This window comes from Thalia democratica, chromosome 2 (assembly GCF_965202585.1).
Source record: "Thalia democratica chromosome 2, ktThaDemo2.hap1.1, whole genome shotgun sequence".
In the NCBI taxonomy this organism is placed as follows: domain Eukaryota; kingdom Metazoa; phylum Chordata; class Thaliacea; order Salpida; family Salpidae; genus Thalia; species Thalia democratica.
In genome coordinates this window covers 40,226,327-40,252,187 of record NC_139166.1, presented here as the reverse complement: position 1 = coordinate 40,252,187, position 25,861 = coordinate 40,226,327, and the positions used below count along the sequence as shown (strand labels likewise).

General features: G+C 25.8%; 2 protein-coding genes across 2 annotated transcripts in view; both read right to left on the bottom strand.

The window, feature by feature from the left end:
- Positions 1-360: 360 nt before the first annotated feature.
- On the bottom strand, positions 361-7,806 carry LOC145829908 (uncharacterized). The gene is made up of 9 exons (XM_082937781.1): positions 7,724-7,806; positions 5,794-5,910; positions 5,386-5,484; positions 4,430-4,540; positions 3,732-3,895; positions 3,349-3,472; positions 2,321-2,431; positions 1,909-2,040; positions 361-660 (listed from the first exon to the last, which is right to left on the bottom strand). The coding sequence occupies exons 1-9, from the start codon at positions 7,769-7,771 to the stop codon at positions 628-630; spliced, it is 939 nt and encodes a 312-aa protein (XP_082793907.1). The 5' UTR covers positions 7,772-7,806; the 3' UTR covers positions 361-627.
- LOC145828584 (uncharacterized) overlaps positions 7,783-25,861 on the bottom strand; it is a 59,092-nt gene continuing 41,013 nt past the window's right edge. The window contains exons 19-29 of the mRNA XM_082936339.1: positions 25,017-25,129; positions 22,226-22,364; positions 21,146-21,301; positions 16,238-16,360; positions 13,759-13,890; positions 13,483-13,602; positions 13,039-13,121; positions 10,279-10,411; positions 9,911-10,078; positions 7,882-8,049; positions 7,783-7,797 (exon numbers count right to left, since the gene is read on the bottom strand). Coding sequence (XP_082792465.1) covers positions 7,783-7,797; positions 7,882-8,049; positions 9,911-10,078; positions 10,279-10,411; positions 13,039-13,121; positions 13,483-13,602; positions 13,759-13,890; positions 16,238-16,360; positions 21,146-21,301; positions 22,226-22,364; positions 25,017-25,129 — 1,350 coding nt within the window. The remainder of the gene's footprint in view (positions 7,798-7,881; positions 8,050-9,910; positions 10,079-10,278; positions 10,412-13,038; positions 13,122-13,482; positions 13,603-13,758; positions 13,891-16,237; positions 16,361-21,145; positions 21,302-22,225; positions 22,365-25,016; positions 25,130-25,861) is intronic.

Below are 25,861 nucleotides of genomic sequence, written 5' to 3'. Positions count from 1 at the left end.
AAGTCCAAAAATTTTATACATCAACATTTTTACAAAAAATTATAACGTAAATAAAAATCTAATGAAAATTTGAACATATTTACTTGACAATAATTTAAGAAAAACTGTAGAATTTTATTGACATTTGTAATAGATCTCTAGTAAAATTTATAATAATCATCGCTGAAATACAAACTCGTAATTTTAGTAGTTTTCTTACTTGTTTTAAAATTATTTTAAGTTAATAATATGTAAAAAAAAATTATAATAACAATTTTTTTGTGATAAATTGAAATAAAATATAACTAAAGATAACTTTTTTTGAATTTGTTTTATTTTAGAATTAATTAAAGAATAACAAAAAAATATCACAGTGTATGGTTCAAAACAATTTAAAAACTAATATTTAAGTTCAAAACGTAAACAGTACTATGGGTGATTAGCAAGTAAACTTAGAACTAATAAAACAATTTGATAGAAATTAAAACTAAAAAGACTTGATTAACAATTACACAATTAGAAGCAGCTACTAATTAACATGTTAAAATTACAGGACGGCTAAACTAGTGCAGCAAAAACAGTGACTAAAATCATTATAAACATATTGGATCGAAGTTGTTTAATAAATAATATATTAAGTTTAGAAAATCATTGTTTTTTCTTTTTCTTGCTATCTTTTGCCTGAAATAAAACAAAAAAGTTAACAGTTTTATTAACAACGCCTTTTATATAAAATTTTTCTAAAGACTATTCTATTAAAATAAGGTGCATAAAATCGGCGTATGTAATTAAGCTTTAAACAGTTAAAACTAATTATCGACGTTATACTTTAAACATAAACTTTGACCAATTAAGTTTAATTTAACTTATATGAGTTAATAATTTGTATTGGTCGGTTGAGTAGGGATTCTAATGACAGCATTTAAAACTGTAATAATTTAACGTTGCAAAATAAAAACCCGCTAGTCAACACAAATACAACAAAAAATATATAAAGCATTTAGAAATCAGGCAAAAACAATAAAGTTGTGGAATTAATGTTGCCAAAAATAGCTAAAGGTAAATGAGACAAAAAAAAAACAATTATGGAAAACCAACTGCTTTAAAGTAAATAAATAAACTCTACAGAAGTGTTAATTCAAAAATACTTAACTTTATAAAAAAAGAACATTTAATATGTTCCCACACTTTGAATCAAAATACAGAGGATAAATTCTCCATATGATTTGTTTTTAATTATAATTAGAATATAAAATTTAGTGACTTAATACTTAAAAACACAAACTATGTAGTTTATTTAAAAATATTACTATAAGTCAAACATAAATTTTATTTTAGTTAATTATTTCTATATACAGAATTGCCAATTTTTTTTTGCAAACTTCTTCAGGTTAGAAAAAACAAGTTTTTAGGTCTATTTTTACTAAAAAATTAAAATTGAGTAAAAAAATGTCTTAAATAGTATAACAACATTGATAAGGAGGTAAAGCTACTTTACACGTGTTTTTTAATGAAAAAAAAAGTCTTTGTGATAGAATTTTCGTACCCAATCGAAATTTCGTTACTCTACGTTTAAAAACCCAAATTTTCTAGGTTTTTTATTGATTTTTGTTCGAAATTCCAGGTGTTTTTTTGCCTAAATTGTAGAATTCCAGGTTTTTCGGGGATTCACGGTTTTTTGGCAACACTGTATTTAGTTATAAAAATACATTTTAAATCCAATTTCTTAAAAGACTACTTATTAGTATGTACAAGTTTAACTTTTTACTAATTTTAACAACCTATACTAAAAACATTTTATATGTTATTTATTTTTGAATTTTTTATCATTATTTTAAACTAACTAAAATTGACAAAAACTCAGTTTTTATAAAAATATTCTGTGTTATTTATGGGTAAAAATAGTTAATATTTTTAATTATATCAGACCTTGAGCATTTTGTTTAGCGCATTAATTTTGTTGTCTTTTACTTGCAGCTCAGCTTGAAGATTATTATTTGTTTCAGTTTGATCGGTGACTAACCTTTCGTTTCTTTTATTGTCTTTACTTAGCGCTGTTATCTGAATTACCGTAGTTAAGTTTACTAAAACTTCTTATTTTGTAAAAATTATAAACAGATTTCGATCAAATACTTTTATTACATAAGTTTAGATATTACACGACCTTATAGAAAATAAAATAAACTAACGTATATATTAGAAAATATTACTGTGAAAGTGTAAGATTATAACTTAAATGTTTACATAATTTTCTGGTTTGGTTTGGTTTTTATATTTAAAAACACTCACAAATATATCGAAACCTATTTATACTTAAGTTATTAACAAAAAAGTAAGTTACTTGGTCATTTAGTTGTTCTATGCATTTGATATTTTCTTCTAATTTTTTATTTATTTTTGTGTTTTCTGGTTTTACTTTTTCTAGTCTTGCACGTAATTGTAGAATCACTGACTAAAATATAAGTAAATTAAATCATCTGTCGTTAAATACAGAGTTAATAAAAATTTTGTTGAAGTAATACGAAACTATTATAGTAGTTACATTGGTAGATAAAACACGAAGTTTAAAGATGTGTGCAAAGTTTTTACAAAAGGGTTGAACTAAATCAATGAAGATCGGCGTAAATTCTAAAGAAATTTGAGTATTTAATTATAGTTTAAAGAAAGAGTTTTTGTAGCTTTTCTTATCTAGAGGATGCAAAGTCAGATACTTCAAAGTAGATATCCAAATTATTTATCAAAAATTCGTACTGTAAACAAACTATTAATTAAGTTAGGTAAACAAAAAATCACAGAATACAACCCGATCTTTAGACATATAAAAAAAGGTATTAAAAAATTAAAAGGAAAAAGTTAAAAACAGAATTCAACAAAAAGTAACATTAAAATTTCTTTAAGAAAATTTATATATATAACAATTCTAAATTTAATTAAACTTGGTTCATTTAATTTAAGATAGATGAAAAATAGAAGACTTTAGAAAAATAATTTTAGATTAAACTATACTTTAAAACATTGTGTACTAAACCTGAATTTCTATTTACATTCAAAAGTATTATTATTTGCATTTAGATGCTTTATTCTTTTCTCTTTATGACTTACCAATCTTACAAACTATCAAAAAAAAATCTTTCAAAAACTTTATTTTTTTGTAAATACTGACTAAAGAGCAGCTAGAGGTAAATTTTATAAATACAGTTTCTGATCTTTAAAAAACTTCATAACAAAAGGCAGTACAAAGACAAAGTTATGCAAACTGACTAAAAACCAGTTTTTTAATTTAGGTGGTTTTAGTTTATTATAATCAACATAAACTTAATAACACTTATTTCTTAATGTTTAAATTAAAAAACTCCAAGTAAATTTTACCTGCTGGTCTGAACAATATTTTTGAAACATTTTATTTTTTGTAGTCTCTTTACCTAGTTTATCATTTAAAAGTTTGAAGTTTTCTAGTTCCATTTTTAGTGATCTTATAGTTTTTTTTAACTTTCTGAAAAATAATTTTTTTAAATAAAAAAAGATAAAATTTAAAATAATGTTTAACCAACTGCTTTTAAAAAACTACTTTTCTAAAAAAGAATTAGTTTTTAATAAAAGTTTTAAGCACAGCTGAAGAGAATATAATATACGTTATAAAACCAAAATATTTTCAAGTTTAAATGATAAATTACTTTTTTTAAACAAAGAAATAATATTGAATTTGTTTCATGCTAAATAAATGTAAAAACTAAATAAAATTAAAAACTTACAAATTTTCATTATTAATTTCTTTTATACTTTGTTCGTTTTCCTTATTTTTCCTTTTTTGGTCCTTTACCCATTTGTTAAAACTTTCAACCACATTTTTACTTTCGTTTTGTAATTTGTTGCTATCATTCGACACTTGATTTAGTTCTGACTTGAGACTTTCCACCTTAATATTTCGTTTAAAATGTAAATTTGGGTGAAATTGAAATTAAACCTATATTAACATTGAAATCAACAAGTGATTTAAAAAAAACATTTTTTTTTGTTTTATCAAAATAACTAGGATGCTATTACCTGTATATTAGAGAATAAACGATTAACTATTACTATACTGTAAAATACTTAACTGAGTATTTAGAAATACTAACCTAGTTCTTAAATCAAACTTAGAACTTGATACCAATGTTTAAAATTATCAAGTTAATTTTCGTTATTAGCCGAAGAAGAATAAAAACAACAATTGCAAATAAATATTATCATATTTTAAAACATAATTTCAAACAAGTGACAAATTTTTTTTATTTTTTATAGAAAAAAAATCTACTATGCATTTTAACATATATCGATAAAAAATTAACGAATAAAACATTTTTTAACTCAGTCAATTAACGAGATTTATGAGGTCCTCAATTACAATAAACAAATATTCTTATTAAAATAGAATTATAACAAATTGAAGTAATAAAAGTTTAGTACAAACCTGTTTTCGTAAAAAATTGTTTTCATTTTTAAGATTTAAACATTCTTTTTCGCTTTCATAGTTAGCAAGCTTAATTTTTGAAAGCTTATCTTCAATGTCATTCATTTCAATCTAAAAGTTGTAAATATCAATGTTTTTAACCTTATATAGAACAGACCAACTACATAACATTTTTGTACAAATCAATTATTAAACAAAAAAACATGATATCACAAGCTTCTTTTTTTACTAAAGTCATGACATATTAATTTTCACATATTAACATAAAAACTATTTAGATAACAAAATGAAACTAAAATATAAACATAAGATAAATTTGATAAAAATTAATATCGTATATGTGAACTAACAAACTATACCTGTCAAAATGCTGAAACATTAAAAAATATACCGACGTTGCATAAAGTTGTTATGAAAACAAAAAAAAAAAGTCGAAAATCCTTGTTGACTGTTTTTGTAATATATCATACTATTCATAGTACAAATTATTTTATGATTTTTTAAAGCTTAAAAACATTGAATACTTTATTATTGATCAGCATATAGTTTAAAGTTTAAAATAAATTCCAAAAAATATAGTTTATAATTAATAATATTAACTGATCAACACAAGGCAAAGATTTTCATCTTTTGTAATCAACTATTACATTAAATGAACAGTTCTATTAAATTCAGTTCTATTGCCTACTGAAGAAGAAATTTTGAAAGTACTTGAGCAATATAACGAGTTCTTATAAATTTGTAGATTGTTTTGTAAAATAAAAAAGATTTTTTTATTCAAAACGATTTTGATAAAGACAAAAAAATCACGAAGGACAACACACAACCAAGGGAAGATTTGAGTTACTTAAGACTATGATATTCTTACATTAAATGAAAAATAAATGAATTTTATACTGACATATCGCAATCAACTAAGTTTATCAAATCAAAAAAAAAACTTAGAAAGACATTACATTATTCTGTAATTCCAACTCATCTAGTTGTTTTTCCTTGTCTTTTTCTAAATTACAACTTTTAAGTTTCTCTTCTAGTTCTTCTTGTAACTGATTCAGCTGAAATTGAAATGAGGAACTTTAACTGATTTAAAAAAGTATCAATCTAAATCTTAAAGTATACTGTTAGGTCAAAGCTAATTAGTTCAAGTAAAAAAACATAGTTTTTTGTTCAAACATGCGATTTAAACTGATTTTGCAAATTCAGGAAGTATGAGCTCAAGCGACAGGTTATTTACTTTATTTACTTCAAGTTAAAATAATCAATACTAATAACTCAAATGGTAAACTCAGTAAATACTATACATTATTTATAAATTTAGTAAGAAAAAGCTTAATTAAAAAAAAAAACAAGAAACTAAATAATACTTTTAGTTTTAATTTATCATTATCTTGAAGTATTTCGGTGAACTTAAACTGATTTTTCATGTTTTCTTCTATCTTTTCTGTTATTTTTGTGTCTTTAGCGATGTTTATTTGTTCCATCTGTTTAATTTATAAAACAATTATTAGAAGAATTTTACTGGTTGAAAACTAATTTCAATGTTCCAAAAATAATTGTCTAACACTTTTACAGTATATTTTGCTATGGTTTTCTCAGTATCTTTATATTTAATAGAGATTTTCAAAAAATAGCTCATACTTTACTTGTACAGGGTTGCTATAGGTTCAAATTTATTTTTTCCAGGTTTCTGAATTTCTTCTAAGTTTTTGAAATTTCTTCTAGACTTTTGAAGGTATATCTTTTTTGACCAATATTAGTAGTAAGTTAATATCAAGTTGAAAACTATGTTTATCGATAGACTTATATCACTTAAAAGATACTGTATTGCTAACTAAACTTTATTTTATTGTAATCTGTACTAACATTTTAAAATTATTTCTTCAAAGTTCTTCTCATATGATTGTAAAAAAGCTTTACATAACATAATTAGCCGCATAATGTAGTTAAAATTTGTTATATATGGTAAACGACATTAAGATTATAACTAATGTTAATAACACTTATTTAAGCTTTAAAACTTTTAAATACATTTTCAATAAAAACTTAAAAATGTTAAAGAATTATCTTGTGCAAATATTGAAGAAATTCAAGAAACCAGATATGCTTTATGTGTTGTTTAAATTAGTATTTTGTTAGTAAATAAAAAATATATTACTTCTCATGATCCTATAATGAAAAAAATTAAATTAAGATATATAATAAAATTAATAATTAAACTCTAACTTTCGGATTTTGTGTATTGACTATGTACTAATGGTTTTAAGGACCTATGTGTTACATATAAATGAAGTTTCTACTTAACAAAGGAACTGACTACACAGAGATAGTCTTTCCGCAGCCTAGTGGTAATTAGTTGTGCAAGCCGTAAAAGAACAGTGTACTGTCTAACAATTATTATAAATATATAAAATGATTGTAAAAAATGTTATAAAATAGATAATTAAGAATAGTGTGTCTTTTAATAAGTAGCTGTTATTTATAACTGTGTAAGGTTCTGTGTTCAGTAATTAATTTCCTTTAAAATATTTATTATATGTTTTGATTTATCGAAAACTAATAAAAAGATCTCAACTTTTAGATGAGAAATAAGATTTATTAAATTCTTTTAAGATGTTTTAAAGCAGACTCAGTTTCGGTGAAAGACCTCTTCAGTGCTTATTTAAAAAAATCTTTTGTTTTAGAACTGTTTTCCATGACTATCATATACTTTCTAGATTTTTAAAAATAAGCACTGAAGAGGTCTTTGACCAAAACTGAGTCTGCTTTAAAACATGATGAAAGAATTAAATAAAAATTTTATTTAAGATATTGCAAGTGAAACATATTATATGTATTTCTTGACTCGAGCGTACTCTGAAATGTTCTCTTTTTTTGTTTTATGGTGTAAAGCTTTTTATCATTGAAGTTGTAAAATGCTACAAAACCAAAAAATTCAATAAATGATGACACTTTTCCTACCCAGTACTTTTCAATTAACCGACATAATCAACAAAAAGTTAATGCTGAAGTCTTATGTTGTTGCCATAGTAACAAGAGTGTTTCTAAAACCCCGTTTTAAAGGTAGGTAAAGCCATTTTTTTTTAACTTACTTATCACTATAACATATTATTTAATAAACTTAATTTAAAAAAATCCAGATTTTATAAGTTGTCTTTGCTACGATGTCAAGTTCCGAATTTTTACAGGTTTCTAGGTTTTATAGCAATCCTACTGTAGCAAAGTATTAACTTTTTTTTTTGCAAATCAGTAATATGGAACTTTGAAACAAGTAAGAATTTTTTTTTAACAACGAACTTGTTGATTAATTCTAGTAACATCTTTCAGTTTATTCGTCTTTTCCATTAAATTATCTTTTAGATTTTCAACCTCTTTTTCATAGCTAGATATCTATACATAACAAAATTGAAAAAAAAAAAAAAAAAATTAAAAAAAAAAAAACATATAAAACATACTAAATTGCTATTTTTTTCATCAAGTTCTTTAAATTCATTTAGTTTCTTTAAAAAAATTAATAGTTTATTTTTTAGGTCTCTATTTTCGTCTTTACTTTTATTATACTCTTCGTTCAAATTCAGACTGTCACACTTAATTTCATTCATAATGCATCGCATTTTGTCTACCTTAAAGTATATTAAACTTATATTTGTATTCATTGGCTCTTGAATAACAAGCAAAAACAGCTATATTTCAAAAGTATAAACTTATGGAAGTAAACTAATGGACCTTTGGAGTAGTAACTGTAGAAGCGCACAATGTTTAAGATAAAAATACGATGTATTTGAATAAGATGGTCAAAGCTATAAAAGTTCAATGCTGCTTAAAGTACAACTAAGTATTATAAAATCAATTTTATTTATATAATTACTATAAGGAGAAATCTGCAGTACAATACCAAATTTAATACGTATAAACCTATATTTAGTGAAAATGTATTAAAATTGTTTGGACTAAAAATTTCATTTAATCAATGTTGTTTGTATATTAGTTAAGAGCTCAATAAATAAAATAAATGAACAACAGAAAAAAATTACAACGAATTATCATGGAAACTAAAGTTTTCTAAAATATTTTTATAATTAAGAAAAAAGTACTTTGTAACAGTATAAGTGATTTTATTGAATTACGTTTAACATGTACTGAAGTATTTTATTTGTATTCCGATCTGAATTTTTTTTTCTTAAGCTATTAACAACATAATGTTCTTTTAAACTATTACTTAAAAACTAAAAATAAATTAACATGAACATTGTGTATCGTAAAATAAATGTATCATTTTATAATAAAAAAACTAAATTGTTAAAACACAAACTTTATGCAAAAATAGAGTTGGAAACTAAACTTATTATCCAAAACTTGTTTAATTTATTATGATATATTCAATTTATAAAAATATCAGGGATTTGATATTGTAATGAATACAATACAGCTATTAAACTGTTTTAAAAAGAATTACTTAAAATTTGAAGACATAACGACTTTTTCATAAAAAGTAGTGATCTACTGGATCCAGACTCCAGCGGGATCCTAATTTAATTTTTTTTAAATATATAGTAACTTAAACTTTTGAAACTTAAACTAGATGTTATCGAGTTTACGATGAAGAGCAAAAAAAGGTCTTTGGCATATTTGTGGGGAGTTTTGAAATTGGAGTTTACAGAATATTAACTAGATCTGGTAGATCACTAATTAAAAGGACAAGACCCGTAACTTAAACTTAAAAAAAAGACTACTAAAAACTATTAATATAGCTAATACCTACTTATACATGTTTGTGATTTAACTTTTACACATTTTGTATAAAAAAAACTTTAACTTAATGTACTATAACGAAACTTGTGACTTAACGCCATAGGAGAAGAGGAAAAGACATTTTGTTTACAAAAAATAACATAAGCTATTATTAAAAACTATAGTTTTCTTAAAGAGCGTAAAACGCAAAAAAAAGTAAGATAAATAAATGTTTCATTGTTTAAATAGTTCAAGTATTAACATTGAGACTGCAAGTTTTGCATTGTCAAGTTTTTGAAAACTTAAAAAAAAAAACCTATATATTGTTTTACTTGTTGAGCTAGATGCTTTAGATTATTCTTTGAGTAAGAAAACATCTTCAGCAGAATGCTTAAGATATTAGTTATGGGTTTAGAGTTAAAACTTAAAGAAAATTGTTTTAAACTAAAGAACATATTGTATTATTAATACAATAGTCTTTTTCCGTATTTTTAGTTTTCACCTTTCATTTTCCCAACTTCTTGAACTCATCAACTTTGAATCATTAATTCTTTAAAGTTACTTTGAGTTTTTTGAACTAGTAATAAGTGATTATTAGCTAAGATAAAACTATACAAAGTAGAATTAACTTTTAAAAAAGTAGAACCTCTATGGTTTAAAAAGAGTTTGAAAAAATAAGATAAACTGGTTACAAAATACAGTTTGGCTTAAACTTAAAGTTAGCTTATAAACTAAATATATAATCAATATTACATCTTTGGAAAGTTGTGAATTTCTATTTTTGAGTGCATCTAATTCCGTTATTAATTTCTTAATGTTAACTTTTTGTTTCAAAGATTCTTTTTCAGATCTACTTAGCAAAGTTTGTTTTGATACAAGATTTTCTTCCAACATATAATTTTTTTCTTTTAAGGTAGTCAGCTAAAGAAATTAAAATAAAAAGCTATAAAAAACACTAAATTCAATAATGATTAAGTAAGTTTACACATTAAAACAATAAACAACATAATTTATAAAAATATCAACATAGTAAAACAATCTATACAGTTTTTAACTTAATAGAAAAGTGATGTTATTTAAATTAAAAAAAAGCTAAAAAAAAAAAAAAAAATAAAATATACTTGTTTTTCTAGTCCCTTAAATTGGTCACAAAGTTTAGTTCGATTAAAATCTAAGTCATTTTTATCAGCTTCTAACTTAAGATTTTCATTCTCTAACAATTGCCTTTGCCTAGAGCTTTCATCTAAGCGAGTCCTAAACAAAATTATATTAAAAAACTTTATTGAACTTAAGGGTATAAGGAGAACAAAATTTAATAACTTAGATCAGGGTTGCCAAATGTTATTGGCGAGTTTTCTCTGGGTTTTCAAAAGTACCAATTTTTAGGTCTATTTTTAGTTTAAAATTAAGTTTAAGGTAAGAAAATGTGTTATATAGTATAAAAACATTGAAAAGATAATGTAGAACTACTTTAAATATGTTTTTTAATAAAAGAATATTTTGATGATGACTATTTTTTTAATCTATATGATAGATTTTTTGTTTCTATTACCCTCAGCTCTTGATACTAACTCTTTCCTTATATCATCTATCATCAATTTTTGTTGGTCTGATATTTTAGTCGGTTCAGGGTTAGTTGTTGGTATGTGGTTACTAGCATCCAAAACCTTTTAAGCGTCTTGAGCACGCGTTGCGTGCTCAGTAACTAACCTCCAGCGGTAATATGCTGACAAAGGTATGGACTTCTTGCTACTAGTATATATACTCATATATAAGTGATTAGTGCTACTAATCGTGTAAATGAAAGTATGCTACAGTTAAACGTACTCTACAAGAGGTCTAATATAATTTAGCCTATAAATTTTCGCTAGAGATATAACTTAAGCTTAACTAGGTTAAATTCTTGTTAGTAAACAAATACGAATTGACACTCAGTATTTATTGTACAATGTAACAATCTACGATCTTAGAAAATAAACTAAGTGACTCGCTAAATGAATATTAGAGATGTTATCAAGAATAAAAATAGATGCTCAATAAGAAATAACGCTTAGTAAGTGACTCAAAAACACGTCCCAAACATAATCAAAATAGTGCTCGAAAACTAAGCACATACGCCTACACCTATACGCTTGACCTAACGAAAACGCTACGAAAACACTAACGCCATCCTCTCTCGCGGTGATTTTTATACCATTTTCGCGTTTTTAGCGTATTAAACAAATCTCTTTAGAACGAGACATAGCAGATATGCTTAAAGCGTCATTTAGAAATGTTACTACTTTTAAAATGTTAAAACTGTAAAAAAATTCTAGGTTTTTTGTTCAAAATTCCAGGTTTTTTAGTCTATATTGTCAAACTCCAGGTTTTTTAGTCTATATTGTCAAACTCCAGGTTTTTTGGCAACCCTGTTTAATAAAAAAAAAATATATATAAAATAAAGTAATTTCATATAATAAAAATTATCACTTATTAACAGGCTTTTTAAAAAACAAATTACAAAATTAAAATAACAGACTTTAATTTTTTACTTTTAAGAATCCTACACTTGCTATAAATGTTGAGCTTTTAAAACTAAATCAATGTTTTCTATAAAAATATTCTGAGCCAAACATCAAATATAGAAGTTATAACAAAGCAGAACAAACTTTCGGTTTACTATTTTTGTTTAATCGTATTACGTATTGAAAAACAAACTTTAAAGCTAAAATGATTTAATTAAAAATATAACTTTGTATATTATTGTAGTAAAACTTTTTGTAAACAAGGGGTAGGCAAACTGCGGGCGGATAAGCCAAAATATTCAGCCAGTGATGTACCTTTAGCTAAAAATATAATTTTTTAACGATATAAAAGAAAGTTTTAGTGGTTAAACTTTCAATAGGGCTTCTAATTTAATAAATAGTACTTACTAGTGGTTTATTGTAGCATATTTTATCACATTTCATTCTTTTAACTGTTTATTTTTACTCATAGTGCTTTACAGGATTGATATCTAACTTTTCTACTGCTTGTTGTTGATGCTGATTTTACAGCAGCATAGTAAAGTATTCTATAGATGTGTGCTGTCTACACTTTACTACTACTTCTAAACTTATAATTTTAAAACTTGACAATTTCTAACTCGCTACGTTTTTTACTTGAAACTTTATAACTCAGTTAGTTTCTAAATTTCGTTTTTGAAACTCTATTCGCTCTTAAACATTTAAAGTCAGTATTGATGTAACTTTTAATTTATAAATTTATTATTTTAAAATGTACGTTCAAACCGTAAAAAAATATTTATTCTTCAAAGTGATATTTTTATTAAACTATAGTACAATAATACTTTAGAAATAACTTTTTATTGAAGTTTATTTACAAAAAAAAAATTATACAAAAGAACAAAAAAATACATTTTTTGTTTATTTTGTCATTAAATTTTATTTTTTTAAACATTGTAACGAATGTTTTTTCTAAATATTGCAAGGAACATTTGCTGAAAACTAGGGTATTTATATCAAAAAACGTAGGAGGAGATTGATTTTTAGTGATTTCTATTTTAGTTTCCTCCCCATAAGGAACCTATTGTGCTCTCCATGTTTGACTGGCTATAACTCAAAAATTGTTTCAAACATAAAAATCTGTAAACAGCGACTTGACATGTTTTAAATAAGCTATTTATCGTACTTTAAGTATTAGCTTAAATGTAAAACCTATTGAACTTAACAAATGTAATCAATTTACTTGAAAACTCAATTTGAACTTTAAGAGGCTATAAAAAGTATACAGTAACTAAGGAAGAAAAGTACAAAAAAAACAATTTGATGTACCAAAGATTAACCTAAATGCTACATAAATAATAAAAAGTTGAAGTTATAAATATCAACAAATCTTCTTACTGCAAAAACGATACTTCACGATTTTTTTCTGTCAAATCAGATTTAAGGCTTCTAAAATTTTCGTTATTCTCATTATTTCGACTCTGTAAATTTTTTTAAACATTTTTTTTATCAAATAACAAAACTAAACTTAATTGTTATAAATTTTGAAAAATAAATTTTTAGATAATATATTTATCATGTATGGAGAATTAAAAGTCCCTGATAATATATACAAATCAAAAAAATTTGTTAAGCAATAAAAATAGTAAACTTAACTACTACCGAAACGAAACTAAACGAAAGTAAAGAGCAAAAGCTATTTCATCGACCCTGCTTAATAATAAAATAAACAATATGTTAATAAACCGGCAATTACAAAGTAATACAAACTTATATTTAAAACTAATTTTTTTTTTTTAACATTTAAACAATTTTTCTATGAAAACTGATATTGTTTAAAACCTGTAGATTTAGAAAGTTTTGCTCCATTCTTGCTAGTTGTTGTGTTCTTGCATTTAGTTCATTTTGAAGTGTGCTGCTGTTTTGTTCGCTTAAACGTAGCTTTTCTTCAGCTTGAGCAACCTTAACAAATGTAACTTATAAAAATATCTAATAAAAAATCAACCTTTTGAAAACACACATTAGACCTTGACTAAAGAAATGTATTTACAAAAAAGTGAACTATTTTACTTAAAACTTTACGGATTATAATTTAAAAATATGCTGTATGTAACTAACATCGAGTAAAAATTTTCTGCTTTCACTTCTACTTTCGTCAAGTTTGTTATTTATTATTTTGATTTGATTTAGCCAGTTTTGCTTATTATTTTCATGGCTCTCATTATTTATGTTAGCCTTTTTCAACTCGTCCTGGACAATTAAACTATTTCAATCAATAGTATTAGGAGTGTTTTGGTTAAAAACTTGATAAAAAACAACAAAGTCGATAATACATTTTAATTTTTATTCTTCCTCTTTTATAAGCAGTATTTCAGCCTATCTATGCATAGCATATATGTCTTTAAATACACATACTATACCATTTAGAAATACATATATACAATACGTTGTATTGTTTGAATTTGGTTTTCAGTGCTCGGTATTTTATATACAAAGTAGATCAAAGTATACTTAATATGAAACAAACTTTAATGATGCATAAGTACCAAATTTGAAACACAAAAATATAAAGCCAATATTTCTTTTATATTGAACACACATAAACATATTTTCATTAAAGGAAACATGTATTTTAAGAAGCAAATCGCCGACATTTGCCTAAAATACCACAAAAATGTACTAAAATAATGAAAGACAACGATTTAAAAACTACAGTATAAATTAAGCAAAATCAATGTAAAATTAAATATTTGGAACCTAATCATCAGAAAACGAATCTCCCCAAAATCTTATGTAAACAAAAGTTCTAACTACCCAAAACAAATATTAAAACATTTATCCTAATAACTCAACGAAGACTCATAAAAGTTTAAAATAACAAAGCTTTATTCAAATATCGTCAAACAAACATACCAAAAATGTCTAAATTCAAAGATAAAACACTTAAAAAAGAGAACAACAATAGATAACGCCTATTAAATATCAGGGTTCGTACGCAAAATCTTGATATTATAGGCTGGCAATCTCAATTTAAACCGATTTAGACTGAAATTTTTTCTAACTTTTGTTAATCGGCGCTCAGTTGGGCTTATAGTCAGACGAAACGACTTGACATATTAGATAAGTTGAAATTACGTAGCTTACTAATAATAAAACTTTTTATATCGTTAAGTTTCAAATTATTGAAACAGATGTGGCCCCTGAAACATATCATAAAAATTTTATTACTTTGGACATAAATTGTTGTGTAACTGCAAGAGACATTTTTAAGAACTTACTTTTAGACTTTTTAAAATTTAAACCAACTTTTACTACAGCAAAATTGATTTACCACTTTTTTATACTCCTTTCTCTTTGGTAAATAAACTCACCTCTTTGTGAATAATTTTTGAATACTTCAACTGAAAGTTTCATTACTGGTTAGGAAGCTAATAATTTATTGTGATTCTAAACATCATTCAAATTAAGGCTATAAAACCAAATGCTTATTTAGAAAACTAAAAGAAACTTTAACAGGATGCCATTGTTTGAAACAAAAAAACTATCCTGAGTGACCTTAAATTAGCTCAAGTCATTATGAGTTTATTTAAAATCTTAAAAATAAAGTATCTAAAAGTTTTGCAAATAAATTATCTTAAAAATCTTCGGCGCAAACTATCTATACCTCATAACCATTTTTGTTCTAAATAGGAAAAGCTTTATGACTAACAGGTTAATAAAATGTTACGTCATATCATCAAATTTTTTGTAAACATTTCGACGCTAACTTTATAACAAAAAAACTCTGAGGATCTTTAAGTGTGAAATAGTTGTAACCTGTTGTTTTTTACTCTACAATGAATATAATTCGCTTTCGCTTGATTACAAAGTATGTACCGAGCACTGTATGCCAGATTTAATTAAAACAACAAAATATCTTTATATGCGGGTATTAGAAACTTTTATTTGAATGACATTTTTCGCAAACTTTTTTTGCAGAGATAAATTCTTATTATATAATAGAAAAACAACTATTTTTCAATTTGCTCACAGTTGTACAAGAGTGTTTTTAAAATTAATACGTCTTGGTGTGCATTTTTGTATATTTTCATAAAGTATTTCTAATAAAAAAATATTTGCCTTAAAAAGACGCCTTTAAGCGTTGAAAAACTGTAAGCATATTAAAAGAAGTTTTTTTTATACAATAAGTATATATGAGGAGATATTTTAAACAGTATGCTTTATGCAACAACAATTATTTTTTCTTTCATTAATTAACTTTACAAATATTTAAAGCTGTTTACTTGAAGCTGTTAACCTTTTAAAAGTGGTTTCTATATAAAAAATATTGTAATATTTATTGCTTAAATTAAAAAAAAGTTTGCTTGTATATTAACTTTTTATTGATAACACCATTAAAAGTTATATTACTTTAACATAAATACTATTCTTTTAACAAAAAAAATCGTTATCTTGACAATTTCATTAAATACCACTATTTTTTTTTAAACTAATATCTAGAATTGAAGCTAAATGTATAACAAGATTTTTTTTGAACTATTGTTTTTATATACTATTAAAAATTTAAAAGTTTATCCAATTTAACTTTTATTGATACCTCAAGCTCATTGTAAGCTTGTTTAATCTTGCTTATTTCCTTGAACTTTTCATTAACGTTGTTTTCGTAAGTATAAATTTCTTCGCTTAACCGGCTGACCTTATTTTCTTTTTTACCTAGCTCCTAAAAGTATAACTTAGTTTTATAGATTTTTCTATATTTTTTGTTTTAACAACAGTTATTAACTTACAGTTTTACTTAAATATTCTTAATTATACTTTACGACATATTATTTTAGTGTTTATATTTTACTTAAACTGATTTTAATTATACTACTAATTTTTTTTAAAATACTTGAAACATTATTGATAAAACTATTATAATATAAAGATTTGAAATAAATTATCTCCGGTCTATTTTAAATGGTCACGTTTTTGATATGACTAAATTATTTAGATTGTAAGTCATGCTTATTACCTCATCTACATGGCATTTTAGTCAAGTGTTGGAGGGAAGGTATGGTGCCACAAGACATGCGTGATGCTAAGATTATAACCTTATATAAGAACAAAGGTTCAAGATCGGACAGCAATAGTTACAGGAAAATTTCTCTTCTTGCGATTGCTGGTAAAGCTGTTGCAAGAGCAATTCTTCCTCGACTCAGGAAGCTGGCTGAAAAAGTATAAACTGAGTCTCAATGTGGATTTAGGTCTAAACGGGTTACCACTGACATGATATTCTCTGTACACCACTTACAAGAGAAATGTAATGAAGAGAACATGCCTTTATACATCGCTTTTATTGACCTTACTGAGTGAGTAAATAAGGACTATTTGCTATACTGCTCAAGATTGGATTACTCCAATTTTATTTAACGTTGTGTTCACAGAAACACAAGGGCAACCATCAATATGATGGTAGTGTTTCTAATTCATTTAAAATCAAAAGTGGGGTAAAGCAAGGCTGCGTACTTTCTCCAACTCTATTTAAAATCTTCTTTTCAATGCTATTAAAACACGCTCTTGGTTTCTCAACAACTGGTATCAAGCTCCATACAAGAACTGATGGACGACTTTTCAATCTTGCAAGTCTAAGTGTAATGCAAAATCTGAACATTGTTACAATACGTGATGTTCTCTTTGCTGATGATGCTGCACTCGTGGATCACTCTGATTAAGACCTGCAGAAACTACTAAGTCAGTTTTAATTGGTATGTTCGGATTTCGGCCTTACTAAATGTCTTAGGAAGACTAAAGTTCTAAACCAAGGAACATATATTTTACCATCAATCAAAATCAATGGCAAGGATATCGAAACTGTAAAAAAATTGTATGTCTTGGCTCAAATGTTGCGTCAAACACATCATTTAACACATAAGTCGCATTGGTAAGGCCTCAGGCACTTTCGCTCGGTTGACTGCAAGAGTTTGAGATATCCAAAAGCTAAGCATTCGCACAAAGGCTAACGTTTACCGTTCCTGTGTATGAAGTACTCTGCTATACGGTAGTAAAACATGGACGTTGTCTAGCGTGCAGGAGAAGAAAATTAATACCTTTCACCTACGATGCCTTCGTCGCATCGTTAGAATTGCATGGCAATAAAAGGTCACCAACGAGGAAGTATTGAGACGTACTAGTCTTACCACCATGTACTTTACACTCAGTCAGCGCAGGCTTCGCTGGCTCGGTCATGTTATGAGAATGGGTGCTGAGAAAATCCAAAAGTCTCTATTGTATGGCGAGTTGGTCGTTGGCAAACGCAACCGTGGTCGTCCAAAATTACGTTTAAATTACGTATGCAAGCGCGACCAAAAAGCTTGAATATAAGATCTGATGAGTTAGAGTTGCTTGCAAATGACCGCGCCAAATGGAGATCTACTGTACACAAAATACTGAAAGAAAAGGAAAAATAATACTTTAAGAAACCGAAGAATTGAAGAAATGAGAAGCAGAATGAATTATATTTATTGTAAGCATATCTGCTATGTCTTGTTCTGAAGAGATTTATAAAACACGCGAAAACGGTATAAAAACCACAGCAAGAGATGTCAAACATGTTAGTTGGCGTTAATGTGTTTTTCGTAAGGTTGAGCGTGTAGGTGTAAGCGTATGTGCTTAGTTTTCGAGCACTACTTTTGATTATGTTTGGGACGTATTTTTGAGTCACTTACTAAGTATTATTTGTTATTAAGCATTGATTTATATTCTTGATAACATCTCTAATTTTAATTTAGCGAGTCACTTAGTTTATTTTCTAAGATCGTAGATTGTCACATTGTACAATAAATATTGAGTGTTAATTCGTATTTGTTTACTAACAATAATTTAACCTAGTTAAGCTTAAGTTATATTTCTAGTTCTTATTTATAGGCTAGATTATATAAGACCTCTTGTAGAGTACGTTAAATTGTAACATACTTTCATTAACACGATTAGTAGCACTAATCACCGATATATGAGTATGAGTGCTAGCAGCAAGAAATCCATACCTTTGTCAGCATATTACCGCTGGAGGTTAGTTACTGAGCACGCGACGCGTGCTTAAGACGCTTATAAGGTTTTGGATGCTAATAAGAACATGCCGACAATTAACCCTGAGCCGACTAACATATCAGACCAACACAAATTGATGTCAGACGATAAAGGTAAAATATTAGTATCAAGAGAAGGGTTATATTATTTTCATTCTTATTTATTTGTATTTTTATTTAATATATGTTTGTTTTATCTATTGCATCACTGTGCTTTCTAATTATTTATTATGATCATTTATTTTTTATTCTCTATGCACAATTAAGCATAGCCGATTCCGGCAGATAGCGGACCTTTTAAAACCGAAAGGTTCTTTGTGCACCAGGTTCTATGACCAAATATTTTGAGTGTTTTTTACCGTTCAATAAACTATACTATTATATTCTATTAAATGATTTAGATATATAAGCTTTTTATTTATTATTCGATGTGTTTTGTTTCAAGGCTTATCACGATTCATGTTGAAAAAAAAAAAAAGATCATATAGTTTCTTTTAGTGCTTTTGCTTAAACTGTTTTACTTGAATTTTTTGTCTTCTCTTTAATTCATGTTAGTTACAAAGATTGTTAGACTGTTTTATAAGTTACATGTTGATACAAACCTTTTGCATCAAAAATGTACGGTATTTCTAAGTAAAAGAGTTTTTACGGTTTATTAATTAATTCTTCTTTTAAAACAGTTTTAAAAATAGCTTGAATTTAAACTTAGGTGTTTTACTAACTTTATACTTTCGAAACAACACAAGATGTTTTCAAGTTGTCTGAGTTAACAAAGTTTTTAAATTTAAATAGTTTAATGTCTATCATTTTTATAGTATTCACTTGCCTTTTGTGATTTTATTTATTTTTTCTTACTACTTAAAATTTAAATAAAAAAGTTTTTACTATAGTTTAATGTACTAAACAGGCAGTTAGATATATTATAAAAAAATTAAAAGTAATACACTAGTCTAATTTCTTTATTTTAACTTAGATGCAGAGTATTTGTTTATGAAGGTTTTTCCTATTTAAACCTCATAATAACTTTGACCGAGGTACGTCTCATAAATGCTACAAAACAAACAAATCATTTTAATTTATACCATCTCTTTAAATTATATAACATGAAAAGGTTAAAATTCACAATAAACAAGATAATTGATAAATAAAAAGTTATAACCAGCAAGACATTATCAACATATAATATAAGGTTTAAAGTCGAAAATATTACATTCCAAGGTGAACAAATCATGAAATATTTTGGCTGATAATAGAGGCTTTCAAAAGGATACGTTGGTAAAATGATGGTATACTAAAAATTCCCACCAACACCATTACTATCCAAAAAGTTAAATTTTTTTTTTATATATTGTTTTATTATTTTTTTTTTTACTATCATTGTTATCCCTAACCCTTACCTTTTGTCGGTAAGTGGTTTTCGGATTTGATTTGGTGGGAGTTGTGCGCGGGTGGGAAATGATCGCAGGTTGGAACTGAGCGGTTCTCCAAAATGATAATAAATTTTGAGAAAACCGCAGTTATTATAGAATTCACTAATTACGTACTAAAGACTTTTAAATAGTTTAGAATTTTCGAGTTAAAACTTTTTTCAGTATAAGCTGAATTTGATGATATCATAGCTTGACTTAATAATGATTTAGTCTGCAGATAATACGGACTAATACTTTATTTATAACTGTTAAACTAACACTACTTATAAATATCAAATAGCTTTAACAAAGATATATGTACAAGACGTCTTTGTCTAAAACAGGGTATTCCAAAGTGGGCCAAGTGGCTCCCTTGGGGGTCACAAGCAGTAAAGGGGCCACAGGGGTGCCATGAGGTCATAATTTGAAACGTACACTAGATATTCTGGACTTGATGATAAAAAGCAAAAAAAAAAGAAGTTTTTAAGCGTTTTTAATGGTAGTTTTGAAACTTACACTAGATATTATCGAAAAAATTTAAGGGGCCACAAGGCCAAAATTGAAACTTACACTAGATATTCTGGAGTTGATGATAAAAAGCAAAATAAAAAGGTGTTAGGCGTTTTTAACTTTAAAACTTATACTAGAAATTACATAAAACATTAAGAAAATTTAGGGGGCCATAAGCTGTAAAAGGGGGAGCCACAAGGCCATAATTTGAAACTTACATTAGATATTTAGAAGTCGATGATGAAGAGCAAAAAAAAATTTTGGAGTTTTTGAGAAATCTTGTTAGAAGGGGCAACATCAATTTTAATTTCTAAAAAAGGGGCCTTTTAAAAAAAAACTTGGGAAACCCTGGTCTAAAAAGTACAAAATGTTTATTACCTTATAGACAGAAAAAATAAGTTTCAAAAACTATAAAGCATTATTTTAATCTTTATAAGGTTTTATTAGTAAATTGTAGTGTTGAATTTTTTACTACTTAGATAAATAAAAAATAATGTCTTGTTTAACTAAAAATTGTACTTTTTTCATTTCGTTTTTTTCTGCTTTGACTTCTTCAAATAAACCACTTAACTCTGAAAATTTATTTTTTTCCTTCTCTAGTAAATTGACAAGTTTAGATTTTGTGGAAGTGCAATTTTTTTCAACAGTCAAAAGTTCATTTGTTAATTGACTTATCTGTTAATCAAAAAAGTTTTACTTTACTTTACTTTTAAACAAACTATTAAACAACAGCTACAGCCTTGTTTTAGATTAAAACTTAATCAATAATGCTATCTTATATATCTTAATTAAAGCTTATCTAGGAAAAAAACCTTATTATAGTAAAAATCCATAATGGTGTTTAATAGCCATAAGTATGATTTTTAATTACTAATTATTATTAAAATTATTAAAATATTCTTTAAAACCTACTATTATCTATAAAACTTGTAATAATACTATGATAGTATAAAAAAAACTCAAATACAAAATCATGTATTAATTCATATAATTATATCAAGATAATTGTTAAACGAAAGAGAGTTTTTCATAAAACAAAAGCTTCTGTAACCTTATTTTAGGTTTACTTATTTGAGAGCATTTGGTATTTGTTCGTTTTCTATTACATAAAGTATTTAGTAGAGTTAAACTTAGAAAATTTAATTTTATTAAATACGTTAATAATCATATACAAATAATCTTGTTTGTAACACTATATCACAAAATTTTGTCTTCTGATTTCGTTTTAAGCTACAATATTTAATTTTTCAAATAGTAAAGAACTTATTTCATAACACTGTACACTTTTAAGGAGTTTAAAAGGTTACTGCTATATATTAAAATTAAAGATGCTAAGATAATATAAAGACTTTCTTAAAAGAAGTGGGAAAATACTCAGTGATTCCTTTCTTAGTTTAATTGGAGGTTGCAACAAGCTTTGGGAAGCCTGCGGAAACCAATTTCTTTATGGCAGATTGTTTAATTAAATTTGTTTGTTTAAGTTAAAAAAATTGTAGCTTTTGAATGGATTCAAGTTTTATTTTTACTGGCTTCTCTCTTACGATTTTTGTGCAACCGTTGCCCGCGGTTCATACATTTTAATCATTGATTACAGCTAACCGTTTTATCTTTATCTTTAACATTTTGAACACAATCTGCCAGGCTATTTTCAAGGCTGTTAATTTTTTCTTGGCCTAATTCTATTTCCATTTGTTGGTCAACGATGGTTTGAGACATTTTCGATATTTCTTGTTCCAAACTAATACAGTTTTTAAAAAAATAACTTTAAAGTTATTTATCAAAAAATAATAAAAGTTAATGTGATAATAAAGTATGTTTAGTTCAATAAGTTATCTTCAATTATTGATTATAATTTTCAAGTTAAAAAATAAATGAGATGATTTTTTTAAAACTGAATCTATATATATATATTAACTTTAAACAACTTATTTGATATTCAAGTTTAAGAAAGCTCATTGAGTAAAAACTATTATTTTTAAAGAAATCAAACAATCTAATATGTTATTATTAAATTGGTATTATTAAACTTGAAAATTCTTAAATTAAAAACAAAAAATGAAAACGTAAATAAAAGGCTTATAATATTTCCTATGAAAAACTGTTAAAAAAAAGATAAATTTAAAAAGTCTATGGATACTTAAGATATACAAACAATTTTTTTTGGGGAAAATTTTACATTAAAGAAGCATACAAACCAATCAAAACTTATAAAAAAACGAGCAACACAAAATAAAAACTGAACGGATATAAAGTATTACAAAAAATCAAACGAAAGTTAGAAATATCTACAAATTTATTGCATATTAGTTTAGTTCAAAACGCTTTCAGACAAAAGTCCGTCTTCAGTGAACTTATGATAAATTAATAGAACTAAAATAAGTTTATGCAACTAGTAAATAACAGTGAAAAAATATATTATGACGTAATAATTCAAAAGTGTGTATAAAACCAAATTTGTAAAGGCTAGAATATTTTTTACATTATAATGATATTTTTGTTTGTAAAAGTAAATCCAAATGAAATGAATATAAAAACAACACTTAGTTAGGAACTGTTTGATGTAAGTTATTGTTAATAAATAGTTACTGTTATCGATGAAATAAAGATAAAAAACTTTTCTCAAACATTACCTAAAGTAATTATAAAAACCTATATTAATAAGAAACAGTATCTTACAAACTTCTTATCTTAAAGAAATAGTATTATCGATGAATAAAAATAACTTTTTTATAAAAAAACCTAAGTTAAAAAAATAAAAATAATCAAGTTAAATTGTTGTAAGAACAAACTATTTTTCCTAAAATATTGTTTTTAAAGTAAAAATTTCACCAAATAAACAAACGATTAAAAACTATTCTGAAACAAAAAATATTCTTAGTAAAACTATCTTAATAAAAAATTGGTTATTGTAAAATTATTGGTTTTATAAGTTTGCTATTATCTATAAAATGGCAGTATTGTTATATTTATGTTTATACTTGCTTGTAATAAATTGACTTATTTACTCTCTAAATAATCTAAGTTCGTATGGTTGCTTAATGAGTCTATAAAAGTGATTGGATATGCTTCTTCAAAAGTTTTGCTCGATGTTGGATGTTTGTTGGCATAGTGAAGTTTGAGTGTAGCAAAACCATTTGTCTCGCTGGTGGTCATGTTCTTTAACTTATGTCTGTGAGAGCACCATCTTTGGAAAAAAGACGTAATTGTCTGTCCCACATAGTGATCATCACAGACATTGCACTTTGCAGCACAAATTCCAAAATTTTTGCAATTCAAATTATTTCTCAATTCAATTATTTTATTATTATTTTTTGATTTTATTAAGTTAGTTTTTTTCACCATTCCGCCTACTCCCCCTCGATTGCATAGTAAACATTTTCCACAAGGGTGAGATCCACCAATTGCAACACTACTTTCATGGGCTTGAATCTTATAGTTTGTTAATAGTACTGCAATTGTTTGTGGACGTTTGTATGCCACTAAAACATTCGGGTTTAATTCTCTTTCTTTCTTTGTAAGTTTTAATAGTTTTGGAAAGTTTGTCGTCCAAACACTTATATTCTCGTTAATTTCTCTTGCCTTCTTCATTGGAGGTCCAAACCGATCTTTCCATTCTGCTGTGATTTTGATCATATCGTCAACTAAAGCTTTACAGAGGCAAGACTTTAAACATTTATCTTTTAAAGACTATATTGCTTCTAGATAATCACTGTCACGTTCGCACAACCTCCTTAGTCTTATTGACTCTCAAAATACAATTGATTTGTAAATGGAGCGTGGATGGTGTGACTTTCCATTTACAAATACACGATTTTTTGCTGTTGATTTCATGTAGTTTTTTACATAAGGTCCGCCTATTTCTGTTTTGTCAATTACGTGGTTGATATCCAAAAACTCCAGTTCGTCACCATCATTTTTTGCAGATATTTCTCTAAAACTAGTTTTAGATTGTGTTCTTCAAACGCACATTTCAACCGACCGTCTTTTAACATTATCTGTAACATCTAATGTCTCAGATAAAAAGACAATATCATTATAATGTAAAAAATCTTCTAGCCTTTACAAATTTAGTTTTATACTCGTCATAATTTATTTTTTCACTATTATTTACTGAGTTACGTAAATGTGTTTCAGTTCTATTAGTTTATCATAAGTTCACTGAGGACGGACTTTTGTCTGAAATCGTTTTGAACTAAACTAATATGCAATAAATTTGTAGATTTTTCATACTATCGTTTGATTTTTTCTAATTGTTGATGCAGAAGAAAATACATATAAAAAATTGACTGTGTCCTGGACTGATTTGAGAATTCTATATAAATCTTGTCCGGATACTAAGTAAAAAGTTAATTCAAGAAAGTTTGTAATAAGTAGATAAAAATGTATTTACTTCTCTTTCTGTTTAACTGTTCCTGTTAATTTTTTATCGGTTTGAAAACGTGAATCTTTGATATTTTCTGTTTCAGTCTGCGCAATAAATAGCTCCTCTCGTAGTTGTACACCCTTAAAATACAGAGTCAAAAATAAATACCTTAAAAATTAGCTTTAACTAACTAAAATCTTACAGGAGCACTTAAAGAAATTAATAAACATTTTTTTTTCTAACATTATAGTTACTTAATTATGTACTACGCGTAAGTTATTTAAAGATGTAATTTATTACAGTTTTCCGACTTTTAAAATGGCATTTTTTACATGTTGATCTAATCTTAGACATCTTTAACTTAGCTAACAGTTTTACAACTTCATATAATAAAAATCAGTTTCTGATACACGGGGAGACAAATTCGGGTAGTTTAAAAGAATTCTTGTGGGAGGACCAAGTTAAAAAGGCAAAAAAAGACTAATCTATTAAAAACCTATGTTCTCCTATTCTTCTTTTTAGCAATGATAGAACTTTTGAGTATAACTTTTAATAATAATAAACAATCTTATTATATAAATTTCTTAAACTATGTGTATTTTTTCTTATTGAAAATAAAAACTGACATTTTTCTTCGCTTGGTCATAATTTTTAAAGTTTTACACTTTTTTTAAAACAGTTACAATAAGGTTTTTTTCTTATATTGAAGGAACATTTCCTAAAAACTTTAAGTAATTAGCTTAAAAAATAAAACTATTTTTAATCCATTAGTTTGTATCGGATTTTTTTTACAAAAAACTATTATACCTCTATAGTTAATTTACATTTTATAAAACTGGCTTTTAGTTTATACTTTAAAGTTTCATATAAGA

Bases quoted from the DNA above. Each gene is read 5' to 3' on its own strand.
- LOC145829908 (XM_082937781.1), bottom strand. From the start codon at position 7,771: ATGGAAAAGACGAATAAACTGAAAGATGTTACTAGAATTAATCAACAA. The intron at 4,541-5,385 runs GTAATGTCTTTC...TACAACTTTTAG, and splicing joins AGTTGGAATTACAGAATAAT to ATTGAAATGAATGACATTGA. The intron at 3,473-3,731 runs GTAAGTTTTTAA...ATTATTTTTCAG, and splicing joins GAAATTAATAATGAAAATTT to AAAGTTAAAAAAAACTATAA.